Source organism: Gobius niger, assembly GCF_951799975.1.
Source record: "Gobius niger genome assembly, chromosome: 9".
NCBI classification, from domain to species: Eukaryota; Metazoa; Chordata; class Actinopteri; order Gobiiformes; family Gobiidae; genus Gobius; species Gobius niger.
This window is the reverse complement of record NC_136860.1, coordinates 16,718,432-16,745,535: the sequence shown is the minus strand read 5'-3', so window position 1 is coordinate 16,745,535 and position 27,104 is coordinate 16,718,432. Positions and strand designations below refer to the sequence as shown.

At 40.5% G+C, this 27,104-nt stretch overlaps 3 protein-coding genes across 4 annotated transcripts; 2 read left to right on the top strand and 1 right to left on the bottom strand.

Moving 5' to 3' along the window:
* Nucleotides 1-2,056: 2,056 nt before the first annotated feature.
* tmem169b (transmembrane protein 169b) lies at nt 2,057-5,058 on the top strand. The gene is made up of 3 exons (XM_079563177.1): nt 2,057-2,194; nt 2,741-3,104; nt 3,476-5,058. The coding sequence occupies exons 2-3, from the start codon at nt 2,831-2,833 to the stop codon at nt 4,108-4,110; spliced, it is 909 nt and encodes a 302-aa protein (XP_079419303.1). The 5' UTR covers nt 2,057-2,194; nt 2,741-2,830; the 3' UTR covers nt 4,111-5,058.
* A 2,472-nt stretch (nt 5,059-7,530) lies between these two features.
* On the top strand, nt 7,531-13,358 carry LOC306967397 (X-ray repair cross-complementing protein 5-like). Of its 2 annotated transcripts, XM_079562404.1 has the most exons (21): nt 7,531-7,626; nt 7,939-8,052; nt 8,133-8,316; nt 9,298-9,346; nt 9,437-9,559; nt 9,667-9,846; nt 9,929-10,043; nt 10,122-10,260; nt 10,334-10,446; nt 10,576-10,638; nt 10,724-10,861; nt 10,945-11,032; nt 11,149-11,279; nt 11,518-11,714; nt 11,838-11,928; nt 12,074-12,143; nt 12,286-12,395; nt 12,639-12,735; nt 12,813-12,880; nt 12,953-13,027; nt 13,316-13,358. In XM_079562404.1, the coding sequence occupies exons 1-21, from the start codon at nt 7,615-7,617 to the stop codon at nt 13,328-13,330; spliced, it is 2,172 nt and encodes a 723-aa protein (XP_079418530.1). In that variant the 5' UTR covers nt 7,531-7,614; the 3' UTR covers nt 13,331-13,358. The 2 variants fall into 2 exon arrangements, with proteins under 2 accessions (XP_079418530.1, XP_079418529.1); XM_079562403.1 differs by lacking the exon at nt 13,316-13,358 and having other exon boundaries at nt 12,953-13,289.
* An 11-nt stretch (nt 13,359-13,369) lies between these two features.
* LOC306967399 (collagen alpha-2(VI) chain-like) lies at nt 13,370-23,196 on the bottom strand. The gene is made up of 28 exons (XM_079562406.1): nt 23,003-23,196; nt 21,897-22,074; nt 20,466-21,073; nt 20,011-20,031; nt 19,851-19,916; nt 19,712-19,765; nt 19,596-19,640; nt 19,487-19,513; nt 19,390-19,416; nt 19,271-19,315; nt 19,154-19,207; nt 19,010-19,072; nt 18,483-18,545; nt 18,356-18,409; nt 17,994-18,029; nt 17,850-17,912; nt 17,484-17,546; nt 16,327-16,389; nt 16,181-16,243; nt 16,061-16,111; nt 15,880-15,978; nt 15,693-15,755; nt 15,587-15,622; nt 15,366-15,411; nt 15,130-15,282; nt 14,578-15,033; nt 14,467-14,505; nt 13,370-14,322 (listed from the first exon to the last, which is right to left on the bottom strand). The coding sequence occupies exons 2-28, from the start codon at nt 22,051-22,053 to the stop codon at nt 13,730-13,732; spliced, it is 3,108 nt and encodes a 1,035-aa protein (XP_079418532.1). The 5' UTR covers nt 22,054-22,074; nt 23,003-23,196; the 3' UTR covers nt 13,370-13,729.
* Nucleotides 23,197-27,104: the final 3,908 nt, after the last annotated feature.

Sequence of the window (27,104 nt, the reverse complement as noted above, 5' to 3'; positions counted from 1 at the left end):
TTCTTGAATCGTTTTATTTGAGTTTTGTGTAGCTACCATGATGGACTGAGATGAGGTGTCGTTGTCGTCCACGATCTCCAGCTCTGGTTGCTTTTCAGGCTCATTTTCAGGAACTTGTTCAGAATTACTGGAGCAAATTAAGACAATGACGTACTTAGAAGTTATATAGATTTGGCAAGTCACGGTTAAATAAATGCTGGAAAAATATACCCTTCCGGCTGATTCTCTGGGAAAGAGGCATGGATTACTGGAGCTGGTAAAACAAAACAGGCATCAATAAAACGCATAAAAGGCTTTACACTTTTATAACTCAGACACTTGTAAACACAAAAAAAGATGAGTCAACCTCACCAGTGAGGTTGACCAACTCCTCTTGCTTTGATGTTATTTGTTCATCATAGCTCTTAATCTTTGCCTCGATCTCTCTGTTTTCTGCCTGAAGCCCAAGGAGCTTTTGAGCGAGAGGATTGTTGTAATAATACTCTTTATAGGACTGGAAAGACGCTCTGTAGCTCACAATCCTCTTTTCATATTCTTCCCTTCACAGATTACACACCAAGAGCAAGTGTCAGTGATGTTATATAAAGTACATGTACTCTATGCTTCTGATAAAGGCCTACCTGTCACGATTGTAACTGGCCTTCCTGTTCTCCAATTCAGCCTTCAGGGATTGCTCATAATGAAGGAGCAGGCTATTGGTACTTTTCATGCTGTTAGAATGAGATGGCATTAATACATTACTATATTTTCATATTTCCCTTGTCCAGTAATAGTTTTATGTGGAAACATAAGCCACACATTACCTTTTGGCAACAGTTTTGTTCTGTGTTAAAGCATTTTGCTTTGTCTTCATTTCTTCCTCAAGGCCCTTGATTTTGGTCTTACTTGTTTCGATATTAGACTTTGCTTTAGCAATATTATCTCTGTAAACTGTTCACAATCACTTGTAAGTACCTGGTTTTCCACTTGTTTACACAAATACAGTAAAATGACAACACTGAAGCCGGCTTGGTCAATACATTATCAAAGAGTTGAGATGGTATCTGTAACTGCACTATATCCTACCTTTAATTTGTTGGTTTATTTCATTTTTCTTTTGAGAAAGCTCTCTTGTTTGAAGAGCTAAAATGACACAAACAATATAATTAATCCAGAATTATTAACATTGTCAATTGATATTTTAATTGACTGACTTAGTCCCTTACCACATTGAAAAAGCAGGCTGTCAATGTTTTGAAGCAGATTTTCGTCAGACATTTTTGAAAACTCAACCACCAGAATAAAGCTGATGCTAGCGATCAATCTACTGTCAATCAATGCTAGCGATTAGCAACGTTGACCCCAAAGATACTTTATTTACGATACAGAACCACACATTGGATTTTCCTCAAATTCTACATTCTCATCCTTCAAGTCCCTACACATTAATAGAATAAGTCCAAAACATGTTGACGATATACGAACAAAAAAGATATGTTTTATAGAGTTCGGGAAAGTCCACGGTTACCATGGAGATCCGCCATCTTTGCAGCTGTTAGCATTTTCCATTGACTACAACATAACATTAGCTAAAAACAGTATAAAGAGTGGAGGAAAAAGCCGTGGAACAACTCCATTAGCTGCTGAGTTACTGCTGGTAAATACATCTAACTCAATGTGGTGTCCAAGTGTTTTAATGTGAACAACTCCAGTATTTTAACTTTTAAAATCTTCATTAGTTTGCACCTGCTGCTAGTCCCATAATGCAATAGCGATATGATATCACATTCCTGAACATAAAATAGGTATACGTTGCATTATAAGACAGGTAGTTGCTAACCATTTGCTAACAATGCCTTTATAAAGGGAAGAAGCACATGGGAAACAGACTTTCCTGCTACACCTACTTGTATTTATCTTATGTTTTGCTATACTTTGCAATAATGTAATGTGATAACGGGTGGCTCGACTCACTAAAAGCAACATTTTGCATTTACAGTAATTCAGAGCACGGCAGAGTCTCTTCGTTGTTACTGTCATCACAGTGTGAGACACATGTGGGATGCGGGGCGGGATTTAGATATTCCAGTCTGCGCGGCGCATCTGTACGTGCTGTGCGTCGCAGCGAAAGCGCCGCTGTGATGGTAGCGCTAGCTCGTGATGAAATTGTCCGTTTGTGAAGTACATCCAAGGCGTACCCCGCTCATTGCTAAAGGTAAGGCTGCATTTGCGTCGGATAAGTGCACATGCAGCGCTTTTCGCCGGCTGCAGACAAAAGAGCGGACACTGGGTGGGTTTTCTATGGGAGGAGATCAGCTGGGACTCTGGGAGATGGGCGTCTTTGTCCATTTTACCCCATGATTTTACCCCTTCATCCATTCGTGACAAACAAACGTGCGCTGTTGTTTATCTATAGTAGTATGGTTTTATGCAATTGAAGCGGTTACTGATCATCACTTTTAGTTAAAATTATAGGGCACCACCAATTCATGCTGTCACGCTGATGCGCTACTAACCTTTACACAAATGGGGCATTGTGCATTTTGCTGTGTATGTAATCCATTCAGTGCTACCTATCAGACTATCTAAGCTATAGGAATGCGTTATAAATATATGAAATTACATAGGCTTATATTAATTTGTAAACAGACAAAATGTAGGCCATGCATGCAGGATCAGTCTGCCTCTGGATGCATTTCTGATGGTATTTCCTCTTCCCCTCTTTTCCTTTTCCTTTCTATATCCCATGAATATTTTACAGCACTGTGGCTACAGCAGACATGGAAACAGCACACAACTACTAAAAACAAGCCTGGGGTAGGATAGAGATTTCATTTGTGCAGGTCTGAACATGGCTCAAATGGAAGCGTCCCACACAGAGGGGGAGGGCAGCCCCCAGATGGTCTCCCTGAGGTCAGACGTATCAGGCAACCACACCGACAACGCAGATACTGGGCCGTCTATGAGGAGGAAGAGGAGAAAAAAGAGAGAGCCACGACCTGAGTCCATCATTGTGTACCGCTCTGAGATCGAGAGGGCGTCAGAGGAGGAACAGACCGGAGAGGAGGCCCATGAGAGGAGCCCAGAGGAGGGGGCCAAGTTCCTGTGTACTCCAACTAATGAAGGTAGGGACCGGATGAGTTTGCGATATGCATGGTGATATGAGAGTACATGTTTATGGCAATATTTTGCATATCCATAAGTTTACAAAGTAGGGAAATCAAGAGAAACTTCTCATCATAGGCAATGACAAATATGGACGGAGCCCATCTCATTGCTTTATGCCTGATCATTCTTTGAAAGCATTTGTGGCTTTTTCAATTAGGCCAACAAAACAGCTGCTGCTATGTTTATTTCTATCCATTAAGGCATTTAGCTGAAATTCCACTTAGAGCAGCCACAACAATTAAAAACAATAGTTGTGGCTGCATTTCGTGGGAAAATTTGCCCCTAAATGCATTTGTAAGATTTCAACTTTAATGTTTTGTTGCTGTAGGTGGAGGCTGGTCTCTTCCTCCCGATAGTCGCTACGTGACTCTGACTGGCACCATCACACGGGGTAAGAAGAAGGGCCAGGTGGTGGACATTCACCTCACCCTGACCGAGAAGGAGCTCCGTGACCTGGCCAAGTCCAAAGAGCGGCTGGATGCAGAGTGCGAGGCCGGGGACGGCTCAAGACGCAACTGCAGCTTCGGGCTCTGTTCTGGGCCTCATGTTGTTCTGTGGAGTATTTCGTGTCTCCCTGTGATTTTTGTCCTCTCTTTCATCACTTCCTTCTATTACGGCACTCTCACTTGGTACAATGTCTTTCTGGTGTACAACGAGGAGCGGACGTTTTGGCACAAGATCACCATATGCCCCTTCCTCATCATATTCTACCCCATGCTGATTATGCCCATGGCGCTGTCTTTGGCGCTGTACTCCGCGGTGGTGCAGGTTTCGTGGGCATTCAGTGAGTGGTGGCAAGATGTTCGGGACCTGGAGAAGGGCTTTTGTGGTTGGGCGTGTGGGAAGCTCGGACTAGAGGACTGCTCCCCATACAGCATTGTAGAGCTGCTGGACTCGGACACGGTCTCGAGCACTCTTCAGAGTAAAGCACCCAGTGAATTCGCCCAGACCTCATCAGTGTAATTAATGCCCAGGGTAGATTTAATGCCAGTTTCAATTACCATGTACCAGCCTACCTGAAATGATTCAAGGAGTACAAGTGCATCTGGAACGTACAATGAAAAGTGCATGTATTTCAGTTCAACGTCTAGCACACTCACATATAATGTAATACATATACTCTAACATAATACTGCTCAGATGAAGTGAAGGACAAAACGGATTTGGGAGCAAAGTTTGAAAGCTAGAATAAAAGCAGTATGACTATGCTTTACTGTGTATTCCTAGCATAAGACGCATTTGTACTAAAATAGCAAAATCTCATACTTTTCCTTTGAACACATCATCACATAAATAACCTAATACACTGCCTGTCAGAAACATGTTCATGTTTCTATAAATATTGTTAACTATGTATCTGTAATTATGGTTGTGAAGGGTGGTTGAAATAACCTCGTGCATACTATCTTCCTTAAATGATCCCTTCAGGTAAATATTCTTATTTCTGTCAAAGTTGGAAAACAAAAAACTTGCTACCCTTGGTGCCTAATTTTCCAAAAGCAGTCTACAGTTTACACCTTTCTTTCCATCTAACAGGAGTATGTTAAAAATCACTTCCTCTGTTTATACTGTATATATGCAGGTTACTTTTATTTCAAAAATAAGTATGGGACAAATGTTTACATTTTACACAGTGCTAATCTTGACGCATCATCACCTAAAACACTGCTGTATATAATATACATGTACACTGTGCTGTGTGCTCTGTGGGTGATTCAGGAGTTATGAAGGGAAAGTACGTACATATATTCACACACGCACAGTGAGTGGAGGGAGATCTTGGCTTATTTTATTGAGGACAAGCCGTTTGCATTGTTCATTTTTATTTTACTGTCATTGTGTATTTATTAATGTCCTTTAAACTATTTGTGGTTATATTGTGGAAAGTAGCTCAATAAAAATTGATTTTACATTGGAGAGCAACTTTTAAAAATGGCAAAACATTTAATATATGTTTATTTCTTTAGCTTCTGTTTTCTTTTTTAGAGTAAACACACTTTTGAGATTTCATAAGCAATGGGTGCACTGAATTTCATCTTATTTTATTTTGAGCAAAAGATATAACAATGTCTGGAAATTGTTGTTTATTTTAATAACAAAACAATGGTCTTTATAGCCTATGCTATACGCTACATTTCCCATGTTGTAGGTCCATGTGAAACACACAAATCAAGTGGCAAACGATTACCTACAAATTTGTCAACTCAAGAGAGGGCCGCTTTATTTATTTCCCCCAATCTATACAATAATCAATATGGAATAGAGTTTTCTGGGAGGTTTAAGTAATACTGAGGGTGATATTAGTCCAGCATTGGACAGATCATGGCCTGTGGTGAAATGTAATCACCGGCACCCTGACTTGTATTAATATTGCTGACCAACTGAGGAAAATCCATATTTCACACTGCCAGGGCATGAATTAAATAAATGTTGTCTGGCTTTTTTACACAGAAAATGATTAGAATATGTCATTTAGCCTTGAGCAACATTTTGTTTAACCCCTTAACGCCTGAACTAATTTCCCATTATATAAAAAAATTTATTATCAGTGTTTTTGCTTTCAAGCTGATGCTAAATTAAGTGGAGATTGTAAATTTTTATGTCGCACATAGTATAGATATAGTTTTAGGTATGTTGCCAATCGGCAACAACAGGCATAAGTGCAATTTTGGGTATGTTGTAATTCGGCAACAACAGGCAAAAGTTGTAAATGTATGAAAATGACAAAATGTATTTATTCACAATTATTACAAATGTAAATGCACTGTAAGATACACTGAACACTTGTGTATTCAGGTTAGGATATTAGAACAGTAAACAGAGCTAACGCTTTTCACTAAATTCTTGCAAAGTGTTGATTTTGAGCAGCTGATGCCGTCCTGCAGCAGCAGCTCTGGTAACAGGAAGGGCATCAGGATGTTCAGTAACATCTTCATTACTGCTGTTCCTGTCATCAGTGCCTTCCCTGCTGCTGCTGCTTTCATCACCTGATGTAGGGAGGTGAAAAAAAGCACTTTATAAAGGTGCAGACAATTTATCTACAAAATATCTACAATTTTTATGACTAATTATCAGATTTTGTTCCCTTTCCTGAGGTTTTATAATACATTGTACATCAGATACCTCTATGTACCATTACTTATTTGCGAATTATATTATAATTGCACATTATTTTCGGACGTGGAACTCTTGTTTGTGGTCCAGTAGGTCCACCTTGTGGTCGCTTTGCAAACAACACCAACGGTTTCATTTTGTTCTGTGTAAAAAAAGGGCTAACTTTTTTTTTTATATCTTTGTATGTTATTGTTACAATGATTATAGAATTTCACTAAAATGGCATGTTCTAAAAAACGTTTTAGCACTGTAATACATCTAAATACTACTAAAATGCGGTCACTGTGGCCACCAGATGGAGCTACTGCAGTTTTCCTTTATGGCCTGATGTTGCCGATTGGCAACGTACCTAAATCTTCAAATAACAAAAAAAAAATCCATCACACGAAGTTCATTCCAGTCAATAATCTAAAGATGGAAACAAGGAGCTGCTGCATAATTTTATTTTAGCACAACTCAATTTACATTTGAAGATTTCATCAAAGTTGCTGCCTCGATTTGCAGAAATGCTATTTCCGCTAAATAGCTACCATGACCCGCTTGTGATTCCTTCTCTGACCGGGCCTACGAGAAACTAGTGCTTGCAAAACGTTCCTAGGTACGGCATGGATGTGCGCAAACAGGTATCAAGGGAAAACGTGCGTTATTTTAGCCACAGTCTGGCAAGAAGAGGTATGTTGCCGATTTACGCCAATAGGCGTTAAGGGGTTAAAGGCACACAGTGTAACATTTTGGACTATACTGTTGGCATCAGTACAAAACAAGCTCCTAATGACCAGCTCAACTCAATGCTTGCAGTGGGTAATCAAAGAATTGATTTGGATGAAAACCTAACCCGTTTAAATCTCAAATTCTGCTGCCTTTAGTCAACATCTCTATGGAGACAAACTGGAGACGTACCCACTCCTGTTAAAGTTACAGTCATGTGTTTGGAGAGGTGAGCCTTCTACGCTGTGTGGCTTTAAAGTTTCATTTCGACACCATAAAACACATGTAATGGCCAATCAGGTCATTCAAACACATCCAGATAGGAACAGTTTTGTGCTTGTGCCTCTGATATACTTCTCAGTTTATCGCCTTCACTGGATCTTAATCAAGCTTTGTTTTTGTTTTGTTTTCTGTTGTTAAACTGTAGGCATTATTCCAATATTATCCATGTGTATTCAAACACTATCCTCGCATGCCATATTTATGTGAAAAGTTGCCACTGGGGGGCGACAGCAGCTCGGCCTCTGTCTGGCCTACATTCGCCTCCGCTGTCGTGCTCGGAACTCATTGCCCTTCACACAACTGTTTCCCACCGGACCCATAACAGAGTAACACTGCATCTTTAGGTGGTGTGTAAATTAGAAGATGGCATCAAAAGTAAGTACTTATATGTATTTTTTAAGAACTAATGTCCGGTTTCAAACACATGGCGTCCCTTTTTTGCATTCTCCACATTTAATTAGATTATTCGGGGTAAGGGATTACATTGTTTACTGGTTAGTTTAGGCACAGAGTAGTGACAGTCGCTTAGGCATGTTGAGGCATGTTTTACAGTTGACACAAGCTGCCTCTATAGATGCTACAAACATATTTAAAAAATGAATATATTATAATGACATGTAATCTTTAGTACATAAAACGCTTAAGCACGGGTTTCTAATCACTCAATGCGGAAATGTCTATGTGCAGTCAGCATTGGTATTGTGCATGGACGTGGGCTTCTCCATGTCCAACTCGGCTCCTGGGGAAGAGCCTCCGTTTGAACTTGCCAAAAAGGTGATGCAGAAGTTTGTCCAACGCCAGGTAAATTCCCACCCACTATGTGTTTTCTATATAGCCCTATTATAGCAGACAACCCAATGTGCACTGTGTTACTATCACAGGTCTTCGCTGAGACAAAGGACGAGCTGGCTTTGGTTCTTTTTGGGACAGATGGTACGAAAAACTCCCTGCACCGGGATGATCAGTACCAACACATCTCAGTGCATCGCCGCCTAATGATCCCAGACTTTGAGCTTCTGGAAGAAATTGCCAATCAAATCCAACCAGAAAGTCAGCAGGCAGATTGTATCCTTTTAAACTACAAATTATATGCACATTACATAAAACCATCTTCGAGAGTTAAGAGGTAATATAAAGGCCATTTTGTCATTTGCTGTAAGTTTTACTTGAATGGTAAATTTATGTATCAAGTTTTATGTATTTATGGTTTCAATTGGTGGAAGTATGACTCAAGGTGTGTCTTTACAATAAGATAAGACAGAACTTTATTGATCTCACAATGGAGAAATTCACTTGTTACATCGGCTCTCCAGATCATTAAAAAAAAGAACAAGATTATGTGCAAACAAGTAATAGTAAATGGGGGTATCTTATGGACTATGAATTTTAAAAGCCAGGCATGCTTTTATTACAGACAGGTGGGGGATCTGTGGACGCTTCCTGCGCTCAAGGCCTAACAGCTTTTGATTGTGTTCTGTGCTTTAGTATCACTTTTTAGGTTTGTTTTGTCAGACACTAAGGTTAGAGATGTTAAAGATCTTTTAACTTTACATGTTTCAGCCATCTGCCGGCCTGCAGATGGCGAACCTAAAAAGTGATACTAGAACACAAGTAGACACAATGAACGTTACGTTAAGTGTTCTGTGCTTTGTGGATATATTGTCCTATCTTTAATTGTGGAACATTGTGGTTTATGCGGGACAGAAACTTTCTCCAACACCCTCAGTAAAACAAAAATAACCATATTTGTTAGTTTGGACATTCTTTTCATTACTCCCCCTCTTCCAGCACATGTCAAGCTTAAGCTAAGGCCCAGGGAGCAAAAGTGGCAAGATACAATCTTAATTGTGCCTCAGCTGTTCTGTTCTGTTCAAATCAAACTTTATTTCATCATGTTAAGGTAGGTAGGGCTCTATGTTTTGTTAATGGCTCTTCAGCTTAACTACTTTATAAACTTCTTGCCAACTGTATTGTGTCTACAGTAGTTCTTGGCAAAAAAAAACAGGAAACAGGAAATTGTTGGCTCCTTATCTGTTATTTATGCAGGGCTGGATGCTGTTGTGGTCTGTATGGACCTCCTTCAGACAGAAACAAAGTAAGACATTTGTATATGTGATGTATATGTTCAGTTAAACCAGATCTTGCCGATACAACTTTTAACAATACATCTGCATCTATTTTTCAGAGGGAAGAAGTTTGAGCGACTCATCATTGCTGTTTTGACAGACCTCAACACACAGGCTAGCCCTGATAACCTGGACGTTATTATTGAAAACCTGAAAAAGTCTGGAATTACCCTACAATTTTTGTAAGAACACGCTCTACATGTCACTTTACAGCAGCAATACAACAATGATTTGTTGTTTGAGAACTTGAGCTACATCTTCTTTATAACAAAACCCATTTTCTGCCTAGTCTTCCGTTTCCTGTTGAAGAAGAGGATGAGGGAAATGGGGATGGTGATGGAGGAACCTCTGGACATCCAGGATCAGGCAAAGGCTTGTCCCGGGAGCAGCAGCAGGGTGTGGACATGGTCAAACACATCATGCTGAGCCTGGATGAGGAGGATGGTCTTGAGGAAGTCTATAGCTTCAGGTATAATATCTGTTGTTCAGTTTAAATGGAGCCTTTTAACTGTGATTTTCCCAATACATTTCAATTGAATGTGCCTTGACAGGAATGCACTTGAACAGCTTTATATGTTTAAGCGTATTGAGAGAAGACCCATGGCTTGGCCTTGTCAACTGACCATTGGCAGTTCACTATCCATCCGAATTGTTGGCTATAAAGCAGTAAGTTCTGTGCCCATTTTGTGCAACCTCGTCTGATACAAAGTAAATTGAACCCACATATGTGCTTTTATCTCTCAGGTTACAGAAGAAAAACTGAAGAAAACCTGGATGACTGTTGATGCTCAGTCAAACCAGAAAGATGATGTGAAGAAAGAGACTGTTTACTGTCTAGATGACGACAATGAAACCGAGGTACAAGCAGATGACACCATTCAAGGTAAGCAATACTAACACATTGTTTTTATTTCAAGTAAATACCAAACAACTCATGTTTATTAACCTGTTTACAGGTTTCCGTTATGGCAGTGACATTGTTCCCTTCTCCAAAGTGGACCAAGAACAAATGAAATATAGGCATGATGGAAAATGCTTTGCTGTTCTTGGCTTTGCAAAACAACACACGGTAGAAAACAATTCCTATTCTCCTGAAATCAATGGTCTCAAGCATTGTGTAAAGATATGCAAATATAGTATACGATACAATCATTTTTAAATGAAATCGACCAATGTAGACATGTGTAACTTTCTATAGATCCAGCGTCATCAGTTTATGGGAAACCAGGTTCTCAAGATATTTGCCGCCAAAGATGATGAGGTGATTATCTGTACTATGAGCTTTACTCGTACAGTGACACATTTATTTTTTATTGTACATTTTAACCTTTACTTCTTATGTATAGCATGCTGGAATTGCACTATCTGCTCTCATCCGAGCGCTGGATCAGCTTAATATGGCTGCAATCGTACGATATGCTTACAACAAAAGTAGCAATCCTCAAGTTGGTGCTGCTTTTCCATGTGTCAAGCAGGACTATGAGGTGAGATTATATAGATTGTTTTCTTGCCAGTGTTATATACCTAATGTCTGTATCTTTTATGCATTCAACTTTTGTCTCCTCAGTGCTTGCTCTACTTCCAGCTGCCTTTTACAGAAGACCTCCGACAGTTCGCATTCCCTTCTCTTAAAAACAAGAAGTTCGATCCCTCCGGTACAAATCTTTAGTTTACATAAATTTAAGTACTTTATATGGGAGAGTACAGCAGAAAAGGTATACAGCCATTATGTGTTTAAATAACTTTATCCTGTTTGACATATTTACTTCAGAAACTCAGCTGTCTGCTGTAGATTCGCTCATTGACTCCATGATGCTGGTTGGGGAGGATGAGAGCGGGGAACAAAAAGACATGTTGAAAGTCCATCATATTCCAAACCCTGCCTTCCAGAGGCACTTCCAGGTACTCCAAATGAAAGATGAAATCGTACTAAAATACTAATAACCGAAATTAAACCATTTCAAAATGAACCACAATTAGAACCTTAAATAAATACCCCTTGTTACCCCCACTCCACGAGTTTATGCATTACATTAAACAATGACATTTTTAAGATACTAAAGAGATGTTATCATTTTATGTTTTACGTCTTTATGAAGTCTAATCCGATCTTGTCAGTTAAAAGTAATTCCTATTTAAGTGCCTGCACCATCGAGCCGTCAGCCCTGGGACCCCTCTTCCCCCCATGGAACCATGGTTAAAAGATGCTTTGGAGCGACCCGAGGTGATCAACCAGCGCAGCCAGGGTCCTCTTAATGAGCTCAAGAAGATGTTTCCTCTCACTGAAGTGGAAAAGAAAAAAACAAAAAAGACAAGTGCACAGATCTTTGGCAAAGAGTAAGTGCTCCGTTATGTTCAAGTGTTTTTTTTAAATGCCCTTCAACTATAATGCCCGGATTTGTGGTCAGCCAGGAATACGTTTAATGGGTCATAAAATGCATCTCTTCTCGGCCCTTGCAGATCTGAGGAAACCGATGCCAAAAAGGCCAAAAAAGATGAAGAGGACGAGGACTATAACTTGGCTGACATTGCTGAAGGCTCTGTGACCTCGGTGAGTGCAGCGCTGCTCTTTGATGGAACAGTGTAGGTCTCATTTTATTTGAAGTACAGGTGTTTCAAACAAAAGTAGTTGAGCATTTACAGTGTATTTTAGAAACCTCCATTCTCACTTGTTGAATTTTTGTTGAACTCTGTAGGTGGGAAGTGTGGATCCAGCACGGGACTTCTGCACTCTCCTCAAACAAAAGACTCTTCCATTTGGAGAAGGTGAGCTTCAGATTGTTTCTGTTCATGTACATTGTTCCCGCAAGCCTTTCTCTTGTTACATCTTCTCTTGTGACTTGTGTTAAGCCTCAGTAATCGTGTTTATCCTTTCGTTTGGTTGTGGTGACCCTTGTGTCCTTCCCAGTCTGTCAGCAGCTGACTCACAGGATAGAGCAGTTGCTTAGCAACAAGAACACACACTACTACATGAAAAGCATCACCTGTATCCAGGCTTTCAGAGAGCAGTCAGTGAAGGTGAGTAAACTTTCACCAGTTCTGTTTGAGTGTGATTGGTGCATGTTGTGGGAGTTGGAATAATTTTGAAACATTACGCTGCATAGCTTTAGCTCTTTTAGGGAGATTAGAAGTCAACTTGAGAAGAAAATATTGAGTCTATTAATTTTATCCCAACTTGAACAGTGGCCAGTGTTCTTGTGGATGTGAGCAGATGATGAGCTGTGAGCTTTTAGGAGACTGTCTTAATCTTTCTGTTTCCAGCTGGGGAATGCAGAGTTGTACAATAGTTATCTCCAGTCCTTGAAAAGAAGCATCCCAAACAGAGGGCTTGAAGTCTTCTGGGATCTGCTGGTTCAAGGTATGATAAACCTTGTTTCATGGCTTCAATTGGTGCCAAACATACCTAAATGCGTGCTTCACTGTTCTTTTCAACAGACCGAGTCACTCTGATCAGCAAGGATGAAGTTGAAGGAAGTACAATATCAAAACAGGAGGCTAACCAGGTGGATATAAAACACGAGGCTGACAAATAATTTAAACCTGAAGTGATAGTCATATTGTATCCATGTTTCCAGTTTCTGGTTGTGGAAGAAAAGGAGGAGGAAATGGCTGCCCCACCTGCAGAAGACACAGGAGATGTCGATGACTTGGTGCGCTTTCTTTGGTTCTTTATTTGTGGGAGTGAGAAGAGAAGGTTGTATTTTGGGGGTGATGAGAAAATGTAGAGCTAACATAGTGTGCCAATGTTCAGCAGTGTACAAGTGTTAGTTGATGATTACAAATGTGTTTCTGTGTTTGGCCTTTGCGCATTCTCCAATATAGCGTTAATGCCCAAAGTATTTATAGTCTCTGTATACCCATGTTTACTTCTTTGAGCATAAATGACGTGTCCAGAGAGTTGAGACATAACTCTTAGTCTGTCCCCTCTTCCTGTGCAGCTGGACATGATGTGAAGCAAGGGAGCAGTGAACATACAGGATAAGCCAGATGAACTCTTCCAGCCGTCCATTTTTCATGCTCCCACTCAGAGACCAAACAGACTGATTCTGTGGAAATCAGCCGCAAACAGGCTGTGAAGAACTGTGTTTAAGCATGCTCTGCTTTAGGAGTAGTTTACTTGATTCTGCTTGTACAAACATACTGTATGTATTGCATACGTTTTGTTTAAGGTTTTTCTGTCAAGGCACAGCTGCAATAAATCTTTTTGACTAAATATGGTTCAGAAATTGATTTTAGAGATTGCTTTCTTAGATGTCGTAAGAAGTAAGTGCAAATCTTTCAGCGCTGAAGCATAATTAAAAAAAATATTGAATAAGATACAATAGCACCAGCAAGTCCTTTGTAAGACTTTTTCAACAAACCCATCTAATGAATTTGTTAAACAAAGATGATCGGAGTAGACTCGCCAAATCCTGTGCCTGAAAGATGGCATCTTCGTCGCCCATGGCCAGCTTCTTTAAGACATCCTGGTCAACATCATTTCCTGTTGCAATCACTGTGGAGACCACGTGTGCCCTGCGCATGGCACTCACAGCCTCCTCTAAGTTTCCAGTGGCTGTTACACCATCCGTGATGAAAACAAAAGAGAGTTCTGCATAGCGCCTGACCTCACCCTGGCGGAGCACATTGTCAATGGTGGAGAAGATGGCTGAGCCTATGTTTGAGGAGGAGTCCAGATAACGTAAATCTCCCAGGCCGGCAGAGACTAGGGTGGGGTCATGAGTGAGAGGGAAGGCCACGATGTGCTCATTTTCTTTGCCAAACTCCACTAGAGCCAAGCGTGCTCGCGTACGATCACTTTTACTCTTCGCAAGTCCCAGATGGCCTGCCACTGTTCGAACAAGTTCACCTGCACGACGAAAGTTATCATTCCCCAGTCTTTCTGAACCGTCCAGTAGAAAGACCAGATCCACTGGTCTGTTCACGCAGGGGGCCACATCAGGTTCTAAAATCAAAGCACAGGAAATTAGTATGTGGACTGTTGAAATGAAATCTGACGTTGGCAGAGATTATATTATTCCACTGTTTGATCATACACTCATGATATTATGTGAGATACACTTTTATTAGGATAGAAAATCTGACTTGCCTTGTTTACAGGGAAGGTCTGGGCACACGGTGAAAGGTTCTGGATAAAAAATAAAAATAATTTAGCAGTATTTATACAAATGCTGTATAGTTTTCACAGTGTAACACTTACCAGGACAGATCCAAGTCTCCACTTTGTCAATAAAGTCCTCAGCCATAAGATCAGCATAACGGCGCATTTCATTCACACGTTTATTATTATTGCACGCTATAGACAGGAGCGTCTCGGTTTGTTGCGTCTTTCCGAACATGTCTCCGACCCCGATGGCGTTCACTTCCACTTGTGCATCGCTGCATATGTAGTTCAGCAGATCTTCATCATCCCGTGGGTCAAATCGGCCATCTGTGATGACCACCATTGACACTTTGGAGCGGGCCCTCTTGCTGTCGCGAATCAAAGTGTCATAAGCAAATTTCAAGGCTGAAGGGGTGAACGTCCCCCCTGCGATCCACTCCAACTTCTTCACGGCCATTTTGAAAGCCGATATGGAGTTTATGCTTGGGTCATCGAGGCGTATGGCTTCAAAGGTCCCATTGTGGCTGTACTGTACAACTCCGACCCTTGTACCTACATTGATCATTTATCAAAAACGTAACAAAAGAAAGAGTAGCTGATAATCTCATTTTTTACCACCTTCTACAAAGAAACTCTTCAAATTTTTACCAGTAGATGAAGAAGGATCGCTGGCCATAGATCCCAATCTGTTCATGGTGTTGATAACAAAGTTCTTTTCGAGGGTAAAGTTTGTCAGCCCAACGCTTTCTGAACTGTCGATGACAAACACAATGTCCAGGGCTCCGCAGTGCTTTTCACAATCTGAAACAAACAACATCTCTTACAACCTCAAGTATGACGTATAACTATATCAATTCTAATATTTGTCAGAGATGTAAACAAACCACAGCAACCACACGTCTCTCGGATGTAGGTCATAACATCACACTCCTGCAATCACAAGAACATGCTTTCACACTTTACAGAGCAACGGGAAGAGTATGTGCTAATATTAATGGTGAATTGCTTCTTAAAGTCTTGGCCTTCCTCCAAAAGTATATATAAAAGCTTATAGTGATGAAAAAAGGTTTATTTACTGCTGTGTAATACTGAAAACTGTTCTTACTGTCAGTCCAGGATCACCCATTGGCCCGGGATCTCCCTACATAAAAAAAACACAGAAAAAATGTAAATGTTGGGTGTTAAATTGGGATTAAATTTCTGCAGCTTACATCAGGACCTGGCGCCCCTCTTAGTCCTCTCTCTCCTGGATAACCCTGTTCCCCTGGTCCACCCTGAAATGTCAAAAATCGACTTAGTGAAATAGTATGTTCAGGATTTGCTTATATGTACAGAGTTGTGTTGGACTGGTATCAAAATCTATGAAGCTTCAACACATGACATCAACATTGATCTTACAGGCTCTCCGGACAGTCCTTTGGTCCCAGCCTCTCCTTTAGCGCCACAATCACCTCTGCCGCCTCTCGGGCCTTTCCTGCCTGAATCACCTTTGTCTCCCTGAAAACAAAAACGCCACATTATTGTACTAATTTCACTAATGAAATGTATTAGAACAATAGGACTAAAACAAAAATCATACCGGGGGTCCCCTTGATCCAGAAAAGCTGAGGCCTTGCCTTCCTTTGTCGCCCTTAAAAAGAAAACACACATGTAGGTCCACACTTTAAAGGCTATACAGATGCTATGGCTCGGTACTTACTATTGGGCCTGGCGGTCCTGGTTCACCCCTTGGTCCCGGGTCTCCAGGATTACCCACAAAGCCCTGCAAATGAACTTTAGAACATTAGGTGATCTTTAAACACATCCCGAAAGTTTATGTTAGCTATTGATGGTTTATAAACCCACATTTAATCCAGGACCTCCAACTTCTCCAGGTGAACCTCTTGGACCAGGAAGTCCTATTTCCCCCTAAGGGAAACAAACACAGTTAAAGAAACTTCGATATTGGCTTTTGTTCTCCAGCCATACTCGGTTTGAGTTGGTGAGTGCTTTCCAAAATTGCTTGACATCAAAGTAGAAATGTAAGTTGTCAACTGGACTGGGTTGACTCTTCATGCTCGTCTGTTCAAACCAGATAATAAAGTTGGTTTATACACTCCTTCCAGAACGATTCATGGTGGTCGTAACCCCATACAGTTCTTATCTGGAGGCTCTGAAAGATACTGATGTAGGGCTGAAACAACTAATCGATTAATCGACAACTAATCGATTACTAAAATAGTTGTCAACTATTTCAGTAATCGATTAATCGTTTTCTAGTAAACACAGGCTAAAATTGAGCAAAAAAGACATGACAATTATGTATTTTGGATGAAAACCTACATTGTTTTTAAAGTGAGGGTCTGCAGTGTTTTGTACACCGTAAATTTCACAAATATCTGTCTTTGTCTCGTCCAATCAGAAAGCAGAATTAGCACAAAGAGCCTCCTACGAATGTTTACTTTAAGTTTACTCCATCCACGTGTCCTCAAGCGGCGCCACTTTAGCTTATGTGGTCAAAAAATTGAAAAAAATACAATTTCCATGCACCTTTCACAGCCAAACGATTAATCGAGTAATCGTAGAAATAATCGGTAGATTAATCGATTACCAAAATAATCGTTAGTTGCAGCCCTATACTGATGTGCATTTTTTTTGTTCAGGAACATTAACTGAAATATTACATTTTGTAGCTATCAAAAGGGATAACAGGTTATATTTAGGTCATAGGACTCCATGGAGACAGGATATTTTGTTTATTTGTAAAGGACGTCATATCGCTTAACTGCAGGTTAAAGGTTCATCCAAATATCCAACAAAGTCTATTCCTTATCAGCTAAAATGATGTAAACCATTCTTGTTAAAACAGACACTCCCTTTCACGATTCCCTTTAAATTTCCTCTCCCTCAGACCTACATCTGGGGAAACGTGGGTGTTTCTAGCACATTGAAATTCAAAGGAAAGCTGCTGGCTTTTGCAGAGAATGCTGACTCATTTTACTGTCAGGTTAGACTCGTCTCACCTTGGTCCCCTTCTGCCCATCTTCACCGGGACGACCAGTGCTTCCAGGTGGCCCGAGATCACCCTAAAAATAAATGCGTCAGAGTATGCCAAATCAACCCACGAACAGAGGCAAGTCAAAAGAAGTGAGGCTTCAGCAGGGTGTGTGAATGAATTGTCCAGGGACTCCCATTACAGGGTCTATTAGCTTGAAAATGGGCCAAATTACAGCAGACAGGAAGTGTTTTGGAGCTGGAGCATTCCTCTGGGAGTTTTGAAACTCACATTACTCCCACACAATTTTTCTTGATCAAACTGCGCCTTATCTCTGACGAACAACAAGGCCGCAGCTTTGTGTTTGGAACAAAACTAGTTCACTTTTACTTGCCTTTTCTCCCTTTGGTCCATTACGTCCTGGTGTGCCCTTAGGACCAGGACTTCCTCTTCTCCCCTGTGAGGAACGATGAGCAAATTATTACTGCTCAGTGTTTTACTTTAGAAAGTACATTTGAGAATTAAAAGTAAATCATACGGTTTCTCCTGGTTGACCCGGTGCTCCATTAAGCCCCTGCAAAAAGGCACTGCATTTGAATTGAGACAGAAAACAAGCACGATTTTGTAAATGGATTCTGAAATATGCAAAAAACAATTATGAGATAATGGCTGTTGTGAGCTGAGTGTTTTTCATTCAGAGTCCTCTGAGTGCACTAATGTGAAACTAAAGGGGCGATGTTAAGGATATTGTAGGTGATTAGTTTTTGAAAATGATTTCTAATAAGTAGGAAGCAAAACAGGCCGGTATTAACATCATCTCTACCTGATAATAAAACACACTGTGACCGTGCTCAATCTTTTTATTTATAAATCATCATTATGACATGACACGGGCAATACCTTTGGTCCTTTTAACCCTTGCTCCCCAGGGTTCCCAGGACTTCCTCTTTCACCCTGCAACATTAATACAGTTTTGTAAATTTACATTTATTTTAAAGATGTAGAGTTATGTTAAACATAAAGTCACCTTAGGTCCTTGTTCTCCGGCTGTGCCTGGAGGACCTGGCCTTCCTGGGTTTCCAGCGTCACCCTGAAACCCATTATGAGATTAATGAAGAATTAGTGTTGAAATTCACGTTTGTTTTGCCTGGACATAACAAACAATTGTGTGTATATTGCAGTGTTTCTCAAACTGTGGTGCGTGCTCTACTGGTGGTGCTTGGGCTTTTTCAGGTGGTTCTGTCTAATAAGGGATAATTTATCAGAAATTAACACATCATTTTTAGGCCCAGTCTTGGGTTTTTCATGATCTAAAACTGGTGATACGTGGAAGATTAAATATTTTACGAGGTGGTATTATGTGTGAAAACTTTAAGAACCCCTGATTAATTGCTTGCATAATACATGATAATGTTTGGAAAGCAAAGGCGGATCTTGTATTTAATTTCTGTTACAAAGGTTTTAGCTTCACACCTTTATTATCTTGAAACTAGATGCACTGGTTCCCTTTCACATTTGTGTAAATGCATACAGTTATATAGATGGGATACAGACCTTGTCACCTCTGTTGCCTGGCTGTCCCGAGTCACCCACATCTCCGGGATGACCATCTGGGCCCTTTTAAACAGCAAAATGATTCCACCAATGCAAATACCTATCAACTTCTCTTTGCAGTATATCCACAATAGTAAAACTCACCTTGTCTCCCGGATCCCCTTTACAGCCTGGAGCTCCAATGCGCCCAAGTTTACCCTAATAAAACAATACCATTTCTCATTTATTCATTTACAACATGTTGAAATGTGGCCTAAGTACCTTTTGTCCATCAGTCCCATTTCTGCCTGGAAGCCCTGCTGTTCCCTGAAGGATGGCGAGGTAAATGTAATCAAATAATATTCCTTTTTAAATTCAAATAATTTCTATCAAAAACGTACCTTTGTTCCTAATGTTCCAACGTCACCCTGTTTATAAAAAGCAGACATCAAACTCCAGTGATGTTAAATGTAATATATATATGATTATGACGCCTACCTTTTCACCTTTAGGGCCAATTCCTCCCTTTTGAAAACAGAACATGTATTGAAATCAAACACAACTCCCAAAACAGTGCAGAAATATTTAGGAGATGCTTAATTCAAACCTTTGGTCCAGGCCGACCGATGGGACCCTCTATGCCGGGGTCTCCCTGTGAAACACTCACACTCAGCAGCAGCACTGACAGAAATGGCTGTTGATGCATAAAGATGGTTTTCCTACCTGTCTGCCCTTTTCCCCTTTTAGCCCAACAAACCCCCTTGTTCCTTTGATTCCCTGTGAAATACGCCAAAACCCATGTTATGCTTATGCTGTGCTAGTAGGGTTACAGAAATGTGTCAATACGTTTCTCATACTGTACCTTTAACCCTCTGGGACCTTTTTGACCCCAGGGCCCAAGAGTCTCATAACACTTAGGTTTAAAGCACTAAAAGGAACAAAACATCAATGCAATTCATAACAATTTCTATGTTTTGTGAACAGGATATTTTCTGTAACTATAATTTTGTTGCTGTTCTTACCTGTAAATAAGCTTGATATTTCTGTGTAAGAAAAGAAAGAAAAACAAAGCTCGTTATTGTAGGAAAGGTTTTCAAAGTCAACTGGACTGGGTTATCCTGAGAAACTACTGCAAGCTAATCTGTTCAACCACTTGTCAGTAAAGCCTGCGAACTACTGTTCAGATAATTTAGATATTTGGGGAACTAGTGAATTAACGCTATAACCAAGCATTATCCAATCACTTTGTCTTGGCCATTGTATTATTGTACGCTGTCCCCAAACAAATAAAAAAGCATACAACATAAACATTGAAGCCTACTAATTTACCTTGGGTTTAGAGACTACTTTTGGAAATATATTTGGGTATATCCTACTGTTTAATTGTTCTTATTTAATTGATTGCATGTCACACAAATAGAAAGCAACACCGTAACGTGTACATTTCTTGATCTTAAAGTGAAGTGTTCATCCTCACCATGGTTTTTATGATGCGATCGATCGTCTCCGTCATTATCCTGGGCCGCCCGTCGACCAAGTCCACTGCTATGAAGTCATCCCTGTAGACTTCAGTGGGCGAGCTGGCGATCTCCCTCATCCCCGCTTCATCGATTTGCCTGGTCGCTGCCACCGCAAAAGTGTGGATGCCCGCCTCCCTGGCTTTATCTGCCATGGCCTTAATGCCCCCACACGGGCTCCCAGTAACGTGCCCGTCACTGATGACCACAGCGAAGAGCACAGCGTTTGTGCCGGAGTAATGGCGGCTCATCTGGTGCGTCATGTTCTTGAGGGCGCAGTCCGTGTAGGTGCCCTTGCCCAGGTAGTTGATGCTGTCCAGGCTGCGGATGAAGTTGGTCTTGGTGTTGAAGGGGCTGAAAACCTCCTGGGTTTGGGAGTAGTGCAAGCCGCCGATAGACCACGTGATCCTGATCTGGCCCTTGTAGTCCCCCTCGTCCAGCCGCCGGGCAAACATCTTTGTGAATTCTCGGATGCTTCTGAACAGCTGACCTGGGGGGGACTCCTGCAGCGCGATGGTTTCGGAGGTGTCGATGGTGAAGTACAACTTGACGGGACAGTCGATCTCTCCTAAGAGAAGAAAACAGAGCATTTGTAACGCATACCTCTGCTTATCGAAAAATCTAGACATAATACTTCATTGAACGATATATTTACTACCATTAAAGAAGCTCATTGTTTAGTGTTTTAAGAATTAACATGTAAATAAAAAAAATACTTGATGGTCTTATGTCATTAATAAAAACATTTTTCAATAAATAATTTCTTTGTATCAGACTCATGAATGCAATAACCTGTTCCAGCCATTTGCTCTATTCTATTGCCCTATGTGGTATGTGCACACTTAGCTCCGCTGCTATCACTTAATACACCTGCACATCTGTGAATAAAATACCACTGTTGTTCTGTCAAATGGTTGTAATCTTTATCATGCTACTTTAAAAACAATAATAATAATAATCTTCCCCTATCGCCTTATAGTTTTAAAGTTTTATAGCTTATTTTCATCTAAATTCTGTGTTATATGTTTCATGTTGCACGATTGTACCAAGAACAATTCCTAGTTTGTGAACCTGTTCCAAACAACGGCAATAACTACTATTCTGATTCTGATTGGATGGTGCAAAAAGATTGCAAATGTAAGTTTTAGTCAACTTTTACATTTTTTTCATTCTCCTTCTCACATGGAAATATTTTATGCTCTTCCTCTCACAACCAACCACTTTAAATGGTGAGTTCAGAATTGTATACTGTGTTTTAGTAGTTTAAAAATATGTGGGTCAGTAATCCATACAAAACAAGCAGGAAAATGATGCCCCCAATTCATCCAGTTTAAAGCAGTTATTGAAGTTACTTCCTGAAGAGCGTTTTATAAACCCCTTGTGTCACTCACTGTCACACGCCTGAGGGTTGGGGGGCGGAGTTGGAAGTGGCGCGGGGGTGACGAAAGGATCGTCCCCTCGTCCTGGGATGGGCCTGGGACCCCGGGGTATGAGCTGTGAGACTGCAGCCTGAAGCAGACACACCAGGACCAACCCAGTCAGGGCCATTTTAACACCAGGACGCCTCCCCTGCAAGAGAGGCCGTGGGTAAAGGACAGTTTATAGGCGGTTTGTTTTGACTTCGTGTAAATGCTGGAGGAAATAGTTATCTGACAAGTGAGTCTTTACAGAAGGCGCCTTCACTGAGCTGGGGAATGTTTATCTTTGCTTTAAACATGAAGTCGTGAATAAGACATTAAGAGCCAACATTTCTGATATGCCAAAGATTCACCACATTCATTGTGTTTTAAACCGTCAAGCCTTTCCTTACTTTATCAACTAAAGATGAAAGTTACATAATTGATTGATTACCACCAATTTTATTCAGTTCTTTCAAAAAATACAAGATTAAATAGTCTGTCTGTTCTTTCTAATAGTCTTAACTGTGGAATTTTGATAAAGCTGATAAAACCCAGGTGGTCACAGTGCAGTAATGACTGAGTGTTTATATTTCACAAGTTATTGATGAATTGCCATAATAGCAAGAGGCCAGGTCGGGGAATTACTAGAAAGCCCTGTTCAAACATGCACATTTCTGTTCTATCAATATATTACATTATACTCATGGAAAATGTCCAACTTTCACAATTCCCAGTGACTTTATTTCCAAGGAGCCAGTGAAATGATCCAGCTGTGAAAGGCAGAGCAATGTTGTTGCTGCTTCACTTTTTATTTATTGGGAAAACAAACCCATGTCATTATGTAAATGAGGACGCAGCCAAAAATGTCACGTTTCTGTTTACATTAAGAGTTAGAGGCGACGACACTTACATGCATTATTTAGCAAGAAAGTTATGCAAATATGAAAACAAGGAGATTGTAAAAATAAGTCTACATTTTATCCTCAAACGACCGCCTTGGCCTAAATAAAACCTCTTTGTTCGCTCCTAAAGTTAATGAAAAAGTAGTAAAACAGGAGTATAAAAAAGTTGAAGAATAAAACTGTAAAACTACTCACCGACACAAAACGTTAAACCTCTGCCGTGACTTTATTTGCTCGGATATTTAAGGAATTTGCAGAAAGTGTAAACTAAAGATAGTCATCTGAATCGGAAAGGTCCATATCAGCCGCTCAGCATCAGTCAAGTGTGGGACTTGGAGACGCCCGCTGGAGAATCTACGCATGCGCAGACTGACATTATTTTAAAGTTTTTTTTTCTCCTTCCTAGGCGCAGAAAAAAAAAGTAAATAATGCATTTTTTGCTGATGAAGTGTTTCAAAGTAAAGTAAACTCTACAAAACCACAATGATCTATTCGGGAATTCAGAGTTTGTCTCCAGAGCTATACAGCCCTACATGGAGAGGACAGTCAGACTCTCATGGTGTTTATGTTTCAAGAGCACAAAGCATTAACCATGTCAGGAAGGAATCCTGCCTACTCTTCCTCTTCACTCTTTATACACAAGCTGATAAATGTTAGGGAAAAGAACATTGGCTGTACACAAATAAACCTATTGATTAATCACAAGGGAAATAAATATATAATTGTGTTTTACGAGGCAAAATAAACTGAAAGTGGACGATGCTTCAGATTATTTTGTATTTGAACATTTAATGTGGAAGCAAAAAGAAACAAATCCAGTGTTGTTACTTTGGGGGCATAGGGTGTACTGTTAAAGGGGCCAGTAAGGGGCCCTCAATCGCTTGCCTTAAAATGTTATGGAAAATTTGCAGTAGGCTGAGTAACGGCTCCTCCATGGTTTTTCTCCCAAAGAGTCAAGTGTGTTGCAGGTAAGAGCCTTTTTGATGCATGTGACACATAAAGAGTCATTTATAGCTAAAGAAAAGGATCATTATCTATTAAGCATATGAGTAAGAAGTCTTGAAATATGAGCTATGCATAATTATTTACTTCACTATCTGCACTGAAGTTCCATTCCATGTTTGTTGTGTTCTGAGACGTGAGAAACTGCAGTCTGTAATGTCACCACCAGATGTTGGTAAAACTGCTGCACCTAAAGTGATTATGGCCGCTGTGAAGAGATTTGAAAAAGAAGAAGCTTATTTCACCTAAAATATTAAACCATAAACGATCCGGGACGACCATCATTTTGCAGAACAAGCTTCTCCCTCATGCTCTGAGACATTACCCCCTGAAGGACACTGTTCTAGTGTATATTATTACTGATGACCCACCTGCCTCTTCATGCCTTTGTGGTTTTATTCAGAGTTGAATAAATCAGCCCGGGACGTTTCCTCTCGGTGGGAGCTGTGGCAAGGTCACTCTGGGATCTGCTGATTGAAACGGTGTGCTTCATTTAGCTTCACTATTTAACGACATGAGCCGAAATGCTTTAGTGAAAATGTTATGTAAGACACTGGAGGGTGGCCTGACAGATTTTCCCTCATAAATGTTACTGTCACCTTTTACGAATAAAAATTATGAAAACATTTTAAGTGAATGACTTTGTAAAATGAGGTCATGCAAACAAAAAGAGAGTCTACTATTCACCCTTTTAAAGGAACAGGCCACCGTTTTTCCATACTGTGATAGCTTAGACGAGTTGATACGTACCTGTCTGGTCTTTGTGCGTGCCCGTGGAAGATCGTGGTAGCTTCTAACTTCACCCCCGTTTGTAGCTATAGGAATATACTGGGCAAAATGCTAACAACAGCCTCACACTCCGGCTCGCAGCCTCAGGTCGGGAGACCAATCTTTGTTAGTCGTCCCAAGGTCTCAAAGGAAACTGAGAGGTAATCGTGCCTTTTCAGTTGCAGGCCCGTCATTGTGGAATGCACTGCCCTTGCACCTTAGACAGGCCGAGTCACTTTCTGTTTTTAAGTCAGCTCTTAAAACTTATCTGTTCACTGTAGCTTTTAATTGAGTTAAGAATCTTTTGTATTTTATCTTTTTTGCCTGTATTCCTTGTATTCTTTTTACCTATGTGCTCTTAATTTTTACTGTGACCTTTTGCTGTTGTGTTCTGCACTTTGGTCAACTATGTTGTTTTTAAAGTGCATTATAAATAAAGCTGGATTGGATTGGAACATCTTTGGTCGTTGTGCACTGAGCGCACGCACAAAGGCCAGACAGGTACGCATTAACTCGCCTAAGCTCAGGTAAGAACGTACTTCAAGTACGTAAAAACGGTGGACTGTTCCTTACAGAATGTATACTGTATCACAATTATTGGCACCTCTGTGAATTTATAAAAGTATATAGAATACATTTTATGAGCGAGAAAAGTTGTTTTGGTGTCAGGAAGGCTCCATAAGTATACTTGGCTCCATAAGTACTTAAGAAAGACTGTGCTCTCACACAAACACAAACTGAAGCGTCTTGTGTTTGCTCAACGCTTCCAACATTTCGAATTGTGTGCTTTGGTCTGATAAGAGAAAACTAAACTTCCTGGCAACACGCGTCTACGTATTGAAGTGAGATTTGACATTAAGAGATGGTGATTGAGAAAAGGGGCATTTCACCAGATTTGTGCCTTTTACGCACGCTTTCCGCATTCATCTGACCTGAGTTAAAAGCCCTGCTACTATTGCAACTATGAGTAAATGGTCGAATATTGCATGTGCTATCTTGTCTTTGCACATATAGCATCATTCTGAATAGACCTTTTTGTTTAGTGGATGAGCAATATGATGAAATCTGCATGCAAGCTTGGCACAGTGTGACAACTGAATTAGTACATTTCAACCTCAATGAATTGGTTGCTAACTTAGTTTTGAGTCTTACCTCCCCCCTTTTTTTTTTATTTGGCTCCATTGCTAGATACATGTTAGATTTTATACTTGTGCAAGAGACAAACGGAAACAGTTGTTTGACAAGTGGGCATAGGGGACACTGGTGTTTGGGATTAGCGTCTTGCAGGTAAATGCCCTACTTTAGGAGCTGCATTTTAATGAGGGCGCATGCTGAAGTCTTGACATTTTGCTTCACGGTGTACACTGCTGCTCACTGGCATTCATATCTCATCCTCATCAGGGGTTTAATTAGAAGAAACACAGCAATACGACACTCACATTGACTGACCTACTGGGCCTGTTTATGGAGCACCCGAATGTGTGCCGGACGAGTGGGTGCCTGCAGCATGAGGGGGGTGGGGTGCGTTTTTGAGGAGCTGCTGAGCAGGCAAGGGAGCGATTAAGTTTGGGGCAAGCAATCTGCGATTTGTCCTCTCGAGGTTGGTTTAAAAATGCCAGCACCAAACATTTACTGGAAAAACGGACATACATGAAGAAGATGACGATATGGAAACATGGTTTACAATGAAAGGATATTGTGTAAAATTCAATCCTAAAGAATTTATACTCTATACTGGGCAGTTCAATGTTATAATGTCAAAAAACACAAATGATTGGGTGAGTTGATTTTAATCAGCTTCATGAACAGTGCTTGAATCAACAGAACTCTATGAGGAAATACTCTGGCAGGGTCAAACAGCAACATATGCAATATGTCGGTGCACCATATCCCAACAAATAAACCCCTTTGTTTTCCAGATGACATTTCATGACAGATGTCCCAATGAGATTATCTGTATTTCACTGGCCCTTTTTCTTCTTTTTTTTAAGTGTCCAGCATCCTATTGTGTTTCTTAAGTTGAAAAGTTTGTGGCACTTTGGGTTCCCAGTCTCTCAGATCCCGGATTTTTTGAGGACCCTTTGGTTTGAAAATATGGCACCCATACCTTAATATGAATGTTTACGAGACTATTGGAGTTCACTGGAGAGATCAGGTATTCCAAATGCAATGAAATAAAACCAATAAAATATTTTTCAGTGTTCAATAGGGATCAGTCCTTTTTGCAATGAGGGGCCCTCAAACAACATTCTGCACAGGGGCCTCTCAAAACTAGACTCTGCCCTGATTTTCTTTTTACACACAACATTACAACACATTCTAGTTTGTGCATGTTCATGGCAGTGGACTGTGATTATGACGCTGGTCAGTAATGCCGCTCTGTAATGACTGTAATATCATCATGCATTACCGAAAGCGAACAGGCCGTCCAAATGACGCTTTCTCATTTCCACAGAAGTCTCGACGAGAGAATGCGGCACTTTCTGGCAGCGTGACTCAGACTTCAGATGACCTGCTTGAATAGCAC

Bases quoted from the DNA above. Each gene is read 5' to 3' on its own strand.
- tmem169b (XM_079563177.1), top strand. From the start codon at position 2,831: ATGGCTCAAATGGAAGCGTCCCACACAGAGGGGGAGGGCAGCCCCCAG. The intron at 3,105-3,475 runs GTAGGGACCGGA...TTGTTGCTGTAG, and splicing joins GTGTACTCCAACTAATGAAG to GTGGAGGCTGGTCTCTTCCT.
- LOC306967397 (XM_079562403.1), top strand. The intron at 8,053-8,132 runs GTAAATTCCCAC...TTACTATCACAG, and splicing joins AGAAGTTTGTCCAACGCCAG to GTCTTCGCTGAGACAAAGGA. The intron at 10,261-10,333 runs GTAAGCAATACT...ACCTGTTTACAG, and splicing joins AGCAGATGACACCATTCAAG to GTTTCCGTTATGGCAGTGAC.
- LOC306967399 (XM_079562406.1), bottom strand. From the start codon at position 22,053: ATGGCCCTGACTGGGTTGGTCCTGGTGTGTCTGCTTCAGGCTGCAGTC. The intron at 19,514-19,595 runs GTTTGAATTAAG...TGTTTTCAAAAG, and splicing joins TCGGTCGGCCTGGACCAAAG to GGAGGAATTGGCCCTAAAGG. The intron at 14,506-14,577 runs GTAAGTGTTACA...TTTTTTATCCAG, and splicing joins GGAGACTTGGATCTGTCCTG to AACCTTTCACCGTGTGCCCA.